Below are 12,833 nucleotides of genomic sequence, written 5' to 3' on the forward strand. Positions count from 1 at the left end.
TGTTCTGAAATGTGGCGCTCAGAACTGGACACAATACTCCTGTTGAGGCCTAATCAGCGTGGAGCAGAGCAGAAGAATTATTTCTTGTGTCTTGCTTACGACACTCCTGCTAATACATCCCAGAATGATGTTTGCTTTTTTTTATGACAGTGTTATACTGTTGACTCATATTTAGCTTGTGATCCACTATGACCCCCAGACACCTTTCTGCAGTGCTCCTTCCTAGGCAGTCATTTCCCATTTTGTATGTGTGCAACTGATTGTTCCTTCCTACATGGAGTACTTTGCATTTGTCCTCATTGAATTTCATCCTGTTTACTTCAGACCCATTTCTCCAGTTTGTCCAGATCATTTTTGAATTCTAATCCTGTCCTCCAAAGCACTTGCAACCCCTCCCACCTTGGTCTCATCTGCAAACTTTATAAGTGTACTCTCTATGCTATTATCTAAATCATTGATAAAAATATTGAACAGAACCAGACCCAGAACTGATCCCTGCAAGACCCCACTCAATATGTCTTTCCAGCTTGACTGAATCACTGATAACTACTCCCTGGGAATGGTTTTCCAACCAGTTATGCACCCACCTAATAGTAGCTCCATGTAGATGGTATCTAGGTTGACTTGCCTGCCTGGAAGTATGCTTTGTATGTTCCAGTGGACACTTGGATGCACTCCACACCTTGTTGAGCTGAGGAATAGGATGGGTCTGTGTGGTGACCCGGAGTCTTCCACGTGGCAGCATTAGGCAAAAGCACTTGGCCAAAAAATTGTTTGTTACATTTAGAATGTTTTGATTTAAAAATAAGGGCCCCTCTACGCTTTCACACAGGCACAGAGTTTGCTAAAGTTGAAAAATGTGGAGGAGCAACTGCATAATGTGACAGAAAAAACGTGTATTGAGCCCTCAAATTTTCACAGAATGTTGGTTTAATTCTTAATACGGTACTGTTCATACAGCCAAATATTGGTCCTACTGAAGCCAAAATGTCCATTGGCCTCAATTGGCACAAGATATGACCTATGAATGCTTATACCTGCTTTTCAGCATTTGTTTTTCAACACAATATTGGGGTGGGGGGGGGTTGTTAACGTGGGAGAAAACCTTTCTTATGCTAGAGTCGAACACACTCTGCCCATGAGGGCTGCGAATGCTTGGCCTCACGTTCTCTAGTCTTTTAAGGAGTTCACCACTAAAACAAGGAAAGATTAGGCCTAATAAAAAATAAGCAAAAAGAAAAACTTTCTTTTCTGGGAGGGGAAAAAACTGTGTGTGTGTGTGTGTGTATGTGTGTGTATGTGTCTCTCTCTCTCTCTCTCAAAATGTAATTGTAAATTGGGAGTATCCATCCAGCCGGTGTGTCTCATTTTGTAAATTGGGAGTATCCATCTAGCAGTGTGTCTCTAGTGGAGTCTCCAGGGGTTGGTTCTTGGCCCTATTATTATGAATGACTTGGAAGAAAGCATAAAATCATCACTGATAAAGTTTGCAGATGACACAAAAATTGGCAGTGGTAAATAATGAAGAGGACAGGCCACTGATACAGAGCAGTATGAATCACTAAATAAACTGGATTCCAGCAGAGAATATGCATTTTAATACGGCTAAATGTATCCATCTAGAAACAAAGAATATTGGCCATACTTATGGAATGGGGGGCTCTGCCCTGGGAAGCAGTGATTCTGAAAAGGATTTGGGGGTTGTGTTGGATATGAACATGAGCTCTCAGTCTGACTCTGTGGTCAAAAGAGCTAATGCAATTCTGGGATATATAAACAGTGGAATCAAGCAGGAGAAGAGAGGCTATTTTACCTCTATATTGGGCATAAATGTGACTGCTGCAGGAATATTGCGTCCAATTCTGGTGTCCACAATTCAAGAAGGATGTTGATAAATTGGAGAGGGTTCAGAGAAGAGCCCTGAGAATGATTAAAGAATTAAACATTAGAAAACATGCCTTATAGTCGTAGACTTAAAGAGAAGGTTAAGGGGTGACTTGATTACAGTCTATAAGTACCTGCCTGAGGAACAAATATTTAATTATGGACTCTTCAGTCTAGCAAAAAAGATATAACATGATCCAATGGCTGAAAGTTGAAGCTAGACAAAATCAGACTGGAAATAAGACACACATGTTTAATGGCTAGAGTAATTAACTGTTAGAACAGTTTACCGAAGGTATTGGTAGATTCTCCAGCACTGACAGTTTTTATGTCAAGATGAGATGTTTTTCTAAAAGATGCTCTTTCGGAATTATTTTGCGGAAGGTCTGTGGCCTGTATTATACAGAGGTCAGACTAGATGATCAGAATGGTCCCTTCTGGCCTTGAATCTATGAATTTTTCTTTCTCATATATATGCACACACAAGCGCACAAACTCAATTCTTTTCTTTTGCAGGTCATCTTAATGTTTATTAAAGTCCTTTCAGATCATCCAGGTGTGTTAGAGGTTCATAGTCTTATTAATTATTACTATAAAACTGACCAGTTCAAAATTACTGAGGATAGGAACCATATGAAAACTTTATCTGGTACTTTTTCCATAATACACTAATATTTCCCAGTTACTCTGCTTCTTTTCTATAGCACTAAATTAATAATTTTCAGTTAAACCTTAAAATTGGAAGTACTAATTATTGAAGACTTTGTGGTAGGTGGGAGCCAAGAATCTTCCAATGGACTAGTGTTCTTCTTCACTTCCCACCCATGGCTACTGTTATGTTACATCCTGCACCACTGAAGTATGTGTTAGTTTTGACCTTCAGTTTAATGGGAGCAAGATTATGAGTAAAATCGTGGCCCTGTTGAAATTAATATAAAAGACTCCCATTGACTTCAGTAGGACAAAGATTTCGCTCCAGGTCTTCAGACATCTCCCAGGTTCTGTGTCAGTTATGATGATGTTGTAGATTGTGGCTGAAGTGAGACTCGTTGGGAGTGAGAAGCACTAAGAAAACGTATCAGACATCATGTCAGAGCCTAGATTCTCAGGCTGAGATTTTAGGCCTTGGTCCCCTCTGCCCCGCTTTACCATTCTGTGAGGTTTTGGGGATCACTGGGTATGTCTGATCCCCTTGGTGAGGAAGCGAGTCAACTTTAGTAGGCTATGTCTCCACTACACAGCTTTTAGTGACAGGGCTGTGTTGCCACAACCATGCCCCTAAAAGTCGCGCAATATAGCCACTGTTTGTTGGTTCCCCACCGACAAAAAACTTCTACTCCCAGCGAGCGGCACTGTTCACACTGGCACTTGTCGCAGCAAAACTTTTGTCTTTTGAGGATTGGGGGGGTCAACACCTCTGAAAGACAAAAGTTTTGTTGTTCAATTGCCAGTGTAGACATAGCCATAAAGAAAGCTGTGCATTGTCTTTGGGAAAAGATGAGACGTTACCATTTTTTTGTTTCCTTTTCTGCTGTGTCAGTGTCTCCGAAATGAAGATGGAGGATATTCTGTCCAACCTGATGAAAGACGATCGTTTCAAGGGGCACCAATGGGGAACCAAGGTGAGCAAATATTCTGATTCAGAATTTCTTAAATTTACATTTCCTAACCAAGCATGACAAATAAGCTTTTCCTTGGCTCTCTTTCTTTAAGACAAGATATTAGCAAACCCATGATATGGGCAGTGCAAAATGACAGTTGAACCTTGCTATTCCACACTTCCTAATCTCTGTTCCTTGAAAGTTTTGCTCCAAAATGTCCCTTTACAATTCTCAGCAAAGATTTCACAGCAGGCCGTGCCGTAGTGAGGGCTTTTATGGCAAAGAAACTGCATTGCTTTTTTTACAAACCTACTGCAGTCCATTAGCTGGCAGATTCTGAAATATTCTAAGTGATTACAAACTATACAACAGTCCTCCAAGTAAATAAACATTTTTGTGATGCGTTCTCCAGGGTTTTTTAATTTTCACCTTTGTTTGCTTAGGGCCTGCTCCAAAGCCCATTGCCGCAGATGGGAGTCTTTCCACTGACATTGGTGGGCTTTGGATCAGCTCCTTCCTTGCTAATTCACAGAATGTAGACATTTGCAAGAGATCTCTCAGTCATTAGAGCAAATTGGAGAGTACTGCTGTTTAAGAGCCCAGGTCTTAGATAGAATGTGAGTGAAAGTCAAGCATTATCCAGGTTTATTTTTCCACTTGCTCATTAATTTGCCAGTTCACTCGTTCCCTTACACCAGCCAAAAGTTTTCAACTTGTGCGCGGTCTTCAAGTTTCCTATTGACGGCAACTGTGGGTGTTCCAGTGCCTTTGAAAAATAGTCATCCTTCTGTTATGCCATACATCTTCTACCATGAAGATCTGTGGATCATCTGACATTTCTCTTCAAAACCATGTCTTTCTGGCCCTTTCCTCGAGTCAATATACAGTATATACAGGTTTTTTTTTAATTTTCTGTTGTATGTTGACTGGAACAAATCCTTATTGTTCAGGAGTGTGGTCTGTAAAGTAGTCTAACAAACACGTAGTTTAATAAGCTTGTGTGTTAGGATAAAGGATTTGTTGGTGTGAGTTTGGGATTGCTGCATTCTCTAAAAATTATCTAAATTACCTTTTCTATGCATAAAAATGTCACTACTTTGAAGTCCAATATCCCTGGAAGCAGGGGCTTGCACGGGGGGAGGGCAAGCAGGGGCATGCTCCTTCCCCCCAGTAATCGGCGGGGCACAGAACTCCTCTGGCCACAGGTTTGTGGGGGGAGCTGACAGCTCCTTCAGCCCTGGGACTGCAGCAGGGGCACAGAATGTGCCCCTCCAAAAATGGTCATATTTTATTCCTGTGCACGCTTCTGCCTGGAAGTAAGCTTTTGGTGTACCCTTGGAGACTTGGAATCCCCTTTCAACATTACAGAGCTCCAATTTCTAGCCCTTTTGGCTCTAAAGATATCCCACTTAAAACCTGGCACTGGCCCAGGACAGAATATAACCCATCTTGGGCCAGTGTAATTGTGTTGGCTGGGAAGAGAAAATATTTCTCTGGAAGGTTTTGGTGTGGTTTTTCAATTGCAGCTCTTTTGAAGCTTATGACAATCAGGCCCATGGTGCATTGAATTGAGAACCCAGCTACTGAGGGTTCTCAAATCAGTGGCCACTTTTGAAAACATTGGCCTTAACAAACTCTTTGTGCCTCATTTTCCCCATCTGTAGAATAAGGCTAACCGCTAACCACACCAAAATAAACCAATATTTGGAAACTAGTTAGTATTTCCATTCATTACTTGTGGTAGCGTCTAGAGAACACCATTGTGCTAGGTGCGGTACGTATAACAAAAAGATGATCTCTTCCCCAAGGAGCTTGCCAGTCTAAAGTTGTAATCCTGGCCCCATTTAAGACAATGGGAAGTTTTCCATTAAATTCAGTGGAGCTGGGATTCACCCTAGTTGTGGGAAGTTGCCTGACACAGATTTAAAAGACAGTGACCAAGAGAAGAAATATCTTGTTATGGGAATGTCCTGAAAAATTGAATAGGGTGAAACCAATATAGTTCTATGGACATTAAACAGGATTCTATAGACATTACTCTTTAAAAGCCTATAAAATGTAATAGAGGATGCAGTCCTTTCTATGGCAGCCTGTAGCATTCTCTATCAGGGATCTAATTCTCTCTCAAATTCTATAAAGTGATTTCTAAAAGGTCTATGGAAAGGTTATCATCCCCTACTAAATGCTGTAGGACTTTTCCATAGAGCCAGTACAGCAAACGAGGAACAGAATAGACTGGATGTGGAACAGACAGCGATTGCAACTTTTAATTTCCACTTGTTATGAAGGATCTGACCTATCCCAGTCATGACTTTGCTGCTTGCAAGTTACAGAGTTCTCTTTACTTTATCAGCTCTCCACGCATGGAGTCATGTATATGTGATACTCCTGCACACAGAGTCCTCGTTATAATGCTTTTCGTCTCTCACCGCCTTGACTGAAGTCCATTATAAATACCCTTTTGGAACACACTTTTTTGGGCTCCTGTGAGCAACTGGGGAGTGAGCTGAAGTGCCTCTAAAATGTATATTTTATATTTAGACACACAAAATATATATGTGGCTACATCTGGGTGCGTGACTGTTCACCCACCTACAAAGAGAATAAATTTGATCTTTCAACTTTTACGGGGGGAGGGGTAGAAAAAAATACCTTGGTGGGTTCTGGGGGCTGTGCAAGAGGGTCGGAATCAGCCAAGCAAAAAAAGTTATTAAAACAACATCCTTCATTTTGTTTTCAAGTATCACAGAAGCAAGACATATTATGCCCCCCCTTCTTTTTTAACTATAAGAAAATCCCTCCTGTTCTAGTTTCTATTAACCCTTTTCCTTAATGAACTTGGAGATTTCCAGTATCCGTCCCCAAAAAAAACCAGTCTTAACAGACATACGTTTCTCTCTTATGAAATAGAGAATGTATCTTTTTTCTTTTTTAGCATGGTTGCTTTTTTTTTCTGTGATGTCATGAAATGTGCAAATAAAATTAGTTGCTCTTTGTGTATATTATTATTTATTAATTATGTTTATTATGGCAGTGCCTCTGGACCAGCTAAGAATGTGGTCCCAGTGCGCAAGGCACTGTACAAACACAAGAGTAGTAGAAGCTTTCGTAAATGAGGCAGAGTCTGTAACATAGCACATACATACACGGAACACACAGTGCAGCATCCGTGAGTTACAAAGGTTGATTCCACTAAGTGAGGCAGTAAATATATGTAGAAGAAGAAACAGCCAAGCAAATACTGCAATACGTTATCTTTTGGGCCTTGGCATATGATAGAAGGGCTTCAGGTGTATTATCTCTCTGACTTTAACAGGGATATTCTCAGGAATGAGATTTACTCGGGTGTGTAAAGGATGCAGACTTGCTTGTAGCTGCCAATTCACTCGTTTTATCTGACCACAGCCTCAGACAGTGGTGTACGGTGGGGTCTTTTTTACACTGCTCGACTCTGAGTCAGTTTTAAATTTAGATTTTTTTATTTTTTTTTAATACCAACCTCCCTGGAAGGCAGGAATCAAAACCCAGATTTCTTCATGCTCATTAGGGGGGAAGTTTAAAATGAAATCTTTCTGGTGGGGTTGAGAGGGATAGGAGAGGAGGAAAGAGAACCGGGGGGAAGCTGTTTTCTAAGGACGTTAAGTTTTCTTCCATTTGCTTTTTTTGATTTATTTTTCTTGGGCTGACCTCACACTTTGGAAATTATGCACTAGTTTTTATCCCTCGTTTTAGTCTTACTCCCCCCCCCCCCTTCCACCAGCAAGAAGAGATGCCTCATTTTGAAGCCTAAAGGGGGAAATAAGAAAAGTCCTTTGTAATATATTGCCATATTATCACTAAATCCCCTGACAGTTGTGACACAGAAGCAAGTCACCTGTCACTTAAGCTTGAGGTCTCTTTAATTTTCTCCTGGAATTCGCACCAGGCTGTCTTTAATTTGAGGCCTTTATTGGAATTCTGAAACCTTTCTGCCTCCCCAGCGCTCAGATCTATTCTGAGTGCTGTTACAGAATGTATACAATAACCAACAGAGGGATTCGGAGAGGGCTGAAGCACTGTTTATTTAACACTCTGGAGGGATTTTCATGCTTATTCGGTCCTGGCTACCCGGCTTTCAATATCGCTTTGACAACTGTTATGCCCTTCTCATTAATTTTAAACAGTTAAAACACAGGAAAAAGAGAAAAAGTTTTCATTATTAAAGTGCTTTACTTTTTAATAACAGAGGATTCTGTCCGCCAGGGGAAAGGGCAACCTCGCTAATTTCACATTCATATTAAAAACGCTGGGAAGGTGACACTCTATGCCGCCTATGAGGCTTAACAAAAGAAAAAGTGGAGAGAGTGGGAAGGGGAGAGAAAAAAAGTTTTATGTTTCACATCAGTAGAAACTTGATAATGACAATGACAAATGTCCGCTTTGGTGAGGTGGCTCCACTTCTGACATATTAAATCCTTACATGGACCCTCGACTGCGAAATAGCTCATCAGATTAGTTATTGTTAATAATTCAGTTCTCCACAGGTGTAAGCAGACATGACAGCATTGAAGTCAGCCTTGCACCCTGTATCACCAGAAGTGAATTTGGTCTTCTGTGCTTTGTAGCTTGGAGATTATATAGAGACCTTTTTTCCCCAAAATCCAGTAAATTGACTAGAGCCTCTTGTCTACCATGCACAGATGCAATACATAGGACAATGGTTCACGCATGGGAAAGTGCAGAGACTTCATTGCATAACAGGGGCTCTCTGGAAGGAAGTGGAGAGGGCACTTAGGGTGCAGGAAGGAAGAGATTGTTCATGGTCTAGGAAGGTGATAGGCCAGGAGTGGAAGAAAGAAGTGGAGAGAGCAGCTCGGATGGAGGGTCCTGGGAAGTAGATGGGAATAAAAAAGGAAATGTAGGGAGAAGAAGATCAGTGAAGATGAGAATAAGGAGCAGGAAGTTGATAGGGAATGAGAGAGAACGAATGTGGATGGTTTAATTCATTGTTCTAGGGCGGGACTGGTTATATGGATTGATTGATTGATTTGATTTACTCCCTGTCTTACTTAGAATAATATCATTTTAAAACACAAGAGAAAACTGGGCCCAGTGGTGTCAGTCTGGAGTAACTCCACTGATCTGGATGGAGTTACTCCAGACTGACTCTGCTGTAATCAAGATTGGAAGCTGAATCGGTGAATCCAAAGTGGCTGCTAGCAGGAGAGAGGGGAAAATATATGTGATAGGTGTTAGAAAACACAAAATTAAACCTGATTTGCTCCCTTCACGAAGCGGTGCTCACTGGTTGCTTTGACTTCAACATCTTTATCTATACATATTTTTTTCCCTTGTAATATTGAGAGGATTACCCTCGTTGGCCCCGGGGTGGTTACTGTGTGATTTTACTGTTATTAAATCTATTCTAAACTGCTTCATTATTCCTGACTCAAACTCTGTCTTTCCTTTAATCTCCCACCGCCCTCCTAGAAATCCCATGGCACGAACCCCCAGGAAGTGCGGGAACGGGCAACGGTCTTGCAGACGGAATTTGAAAATTATGTGCACTCCGGTGAGGGAACTGTCCAGTGGGCAAAGAAAGGTCAGTAGATTTCTTTAAACTTATTACTGAATGGCTTATACAAACGGCAAGGGTTCCCCTCTGACGGAGTGGGCTTTGGGGGAAAGGCCTAGCAGAAGTGTCTCTAAGGGGGGTTGAAATGGATGTAGAAGGCTTTATAACGATATTAAATGTTAATTTCTTGCTTTCATGTATTATGCACAAATGAAGTTCAGTCTTGGCTTTCATTAGGATTTGCATCTAGGGAGCTCTGACCCAGTCACGTGAGTGTCTAGGTTTTGTGTTACAAGGGGAAGGTCAGAGGCAACAGGCTAACCTCATCCTGGTTGTAACTGCATTGAATCCATTGTTTACACCAGGGATACATTTGACCCAGTGAGACAGAATGTCTTGGAAGAGATGCCTAGCAGCCCTTATCCAAGGATATATTTCCATTTGATATGTGTACGTGTGTGTGTACATGTGTGCATGGAGGGAAGCAGCAATAGCAGAGGAAGCACAATTGCTGATAACCAATTATTATTGAATCTTTATGTACAAATCTGCCAGGTAGGATATGTAAAGTATGGCACAGAGCAATGCAGTGAGTTTTTACCATCTATACCTAGATTTGAGAATATGGCAGGGGGACAGGGGGCAAGAGATTGCATCTGCTCTGGGGGGAAATTGCCATGGGAGTGGCCAGAGATCCTGCACTCATGCACTGCCTCCTGGCAGAAACCAAAGGGATGGTACAACATGAACTGGTACAGCCCTCCTGTTCTACAAGGCTAATCTGGGGCACAGGGGAATGTGCATGCAAAACAAAGTGCCTGTTGTGAAAACAGTGTCCAAGGCAAATTACTAGCTGTTACCCAAACTTAATATTGGATACCCTTTCGAGGACCCCAATTCTGCACTCAAGGAACTGAACCACCTATGCTCTAGGGTAAATATGTAACTAGATTATTTTCTTTTGAACCCTCTTTCTTCCATCTCACTTCACCTCCTGGTCAATTTCTTCCCATCCCACTCAGGTATGAGCTAAATACTGATGTCCTGACTTCGGTAGAATTACCATTGACTTCGGAGAGAGGAGGGGTCTTTATGAATTCACTCTGTGTACTGAGTTATTCACAATCTGAGTCATTCTTACCGAAACAAAAAACTCACGATAAAAGTGAAATACTTTCCTTGTGGATGGTAACGTCTGCCAGAAAAGATCATTCCGTTTCAAGGTACAAATAAAGAAAGTGATCAGAGAGCACCATCTTGTAACGGTACATGCTGGGGAGGGAGAAGATGTTCCCGATATATAATGTAAATTCAGGATTCAAGGCTGTTGTATTAAATTTAAGACAAATGGCTGGGTCTGTTGCCAAGAGAGCAGAGCTGCTATCTTCTGAATGTCCTGCTAGCTTCTCAAGTAAGGACATAGTGAAGGAATCGTGGTTAGTAGTAGATCTACCTGCCCTAATCTGTAATTTTAAATGGCATGCATCAGGATGATGATGAGCAAGGAACTGGGAATTCTCGGGTTCTGGCCCTGGCTTTGACCTTGGGCATGTCATAGAGTATCTCTCTGCCTCGTTTTCGCCTTTAAATTCTTGCCTCCCTCCTCTGGAGGCCTGGGAGGCTTAATTCATTCATGTTTTAAAGCACTTTGAGCTCCTTGGATGGAAGGTGCTAGAGATTTGCCAAATGTAATAACCAGCCTCGCTGTCGTGAGTGTTGCTGTGAACTGCTTGATTGACGCTATAGTACTTTTATGGATTTTAACCAAGTATCTCAAAGCTCATTACCAAACCCTCCTCCCTGATCAAATTCTTGATCCTAACCAACTAGGCTTCTTGACACGCCAGTGAGTGTCCCCAGTTATCCCCATTTTACAGCTGAGGAAACTCTGAGGCCGAGAGCCGTTCCCTGACTTACAAGTGGTCATGCAGCGTCAGCAGAAGGGCTGGGAATAGAATCCAATAATCCTGGGCCCTAGTGCCCTGCTCATGTCTCCAGACCATGCTATCTCTAATATACTTTGACAAAAGGAAACAACTGAATGGGCTTGAGTCTTGTACAAAACAGATCCATGTCTGCGCCAGCACAGTGTAACTCTATACATGCACTCTTGTTGCTGAGCTACGGGCTGATGACTTTTGATGGCTGCTGTGGGGAAATCCGTACAGAATGTCATGAAATGTTGAAACATGATGCATCCACTGTTTGTCTTGACCTAGGGCTGCCTGCCCCCCATCTCCTGTTCCGCTATCTGCAAATGCAAATTTTCCATCACTGACTGGCTTCCCTTCTTCCTCCCCTTCCAAGCCAGGAATCATGAATAATTAACATTGCAGCTGGCTTTTGCCTTCATGGCAGACAATCCACTGGAAACCATGCCAGCAGTGCATTTGTTTCCCTTTTCTGCATTTTCTGACCTAGTCAGTTGTAACATCCAGTGTTTGATTACAGGCTGCTTCCAAAAAGATTGGCTCCCCAAGATCCGTGGGATCCAAGCACTTTGAGTGCTGTAAGGGGCTTTATAGCTTTGATGAGAGTGAAATAGCTGGTGGGCCAGATTCTGAGCTGATGTAAGTGGGTGCAGCTGCTGTGAAATTTTTCATGGGAGTTACACCTTACAGCAGGAGTGAATTTAACCCAGTAGCTTATAGAGAGAGAGCAGGAGCATTTGGATTTTGAGAGCTTTCAACTGGGCCCTTATTGCTCTTGGTGTCTTATCGAGGGCCCCTCCTGCAGACTGGGCATTTGCAATGTTAAGCATCCTCTCCGAAAATACTGATCCTTAGTTGTTCAGATGTCCCTAAAAGACTCCCGATAGGAAATCAGGGGAGGGGTGCGAAGGATTCACCTGAGTTTCTTCTCATCGATTGGGAAAAGGCGTTCGCTTTACTCAGTAAACAGAGCTTTGATGGATTCCCAGGGTCCTTCCAGGAGCTGAGCTGTTAAAATGACATTTTTATTACTGTTCATAAACTCCAAGCTCCTGCTGCTGCTGAGAGATTAGATTTAAGCTGTGGGCAAACTTGCTGGTCCAGTGGCTCAACAAGCCAGGGCATGGGAGGTTAGAGTTTAGAGCTTGCTGCCGTCAGGGACTGAGAGGGGCTGTCGGTGCAGGTCTGAATGGGAGCAGCGAATGGGAGATTTAGTGAGCCGAGCAGGGGATTTTGGGAGACGGGAGTGAGCCTCAGTCAAAGAGTGTCCCAATAGCAGAAAAGAAAGCTGCAGCCTGAGGTGTGGGTGCGCTTAGCATTCTGGGATAGCCACCGGTGTGGTTTGCAGTGTTGCTATTCATGAGGCTTGTTCTTAGAGCAGTGACATCTGAGGAAGGCATTAGAGGGGTAAAGACTCTAAGGAAATGTACATACTACTGGATTTTTTTTCTCTTTTAAAAGGCGAGCTCTGTTCTCAGCCTGGTGATGAAATGGAAAGTCCATGTGTCTCTCAAGTATTTCTAAGGGACTAGCTGGTGACTGGCAAAGAATTTATAGGTTGCTGGTACCGGAGGAGTCTGCCCCTGACCCTCCTCACAACCCCTTCTCTGCCTCTCTTCATCCCACTGCCTTCCTGTCTTCTTCTGCCTCCTACCTCCCCTCTCTCAGCTTCTACTGGACGAGGTCACCAGCTCAGTTCCTGAGCCGGTTGAAGACCACCGCTCTGTCCGACAGGGGGCCAGCGTTTAGAAGAGGCAGACCTGTGCAAATCTAGTGTATCTTCATGTCACTTCTTTTCTGCTCCCAACTTCTCGCCTCACAACTTTCCTCCTCCCACGGGATTGGGCACTAATACTTCACGTA

General features: G+C 42.6%; 1 protein-coding gene across 1 annotated transcript in view; it reads left to right on the forward strand.

The window, feature by feature from the left end:
- DDX31 (DEAD-box helicase 31) overlaps positions 1 to 12,833 on the forward strand; it is a 68,636-nt gene that overhangs the window by 38,889 nt on the left and 16,914 nt on the right. Inside the window, exons 17-18 of the mRNA XM_050926631.1 lie at positions 3,425 to 3,506; positions 8,955 to 9,066. Coding sequence (XP_050782588.1) covers positions 3,425 to 3,506; positions 8,955 to 9,066 — 194 coding nt within the window. The remainder of the gene's footprint in view (positions 1 to 3,424; positions 3,507 to 8,954; positions 9,067 to 12,833) is intronic.

This window comes from Gopherus flavomarginatus, chromosome 17 (assembly GCF_025201925.1).
Source record: "Gopherus flavomarginatus isolate rGopFla2 chromosome 17, rGopFla2.mat.asm, whole genome shotgun sequence".
NCBI classification, from domain to species: domain Eukaryota; kingdom Metazoa; phylum Chordata; order Testudines; family Testudinidae; genus Gopherus; species Gopherus flavomarginatus.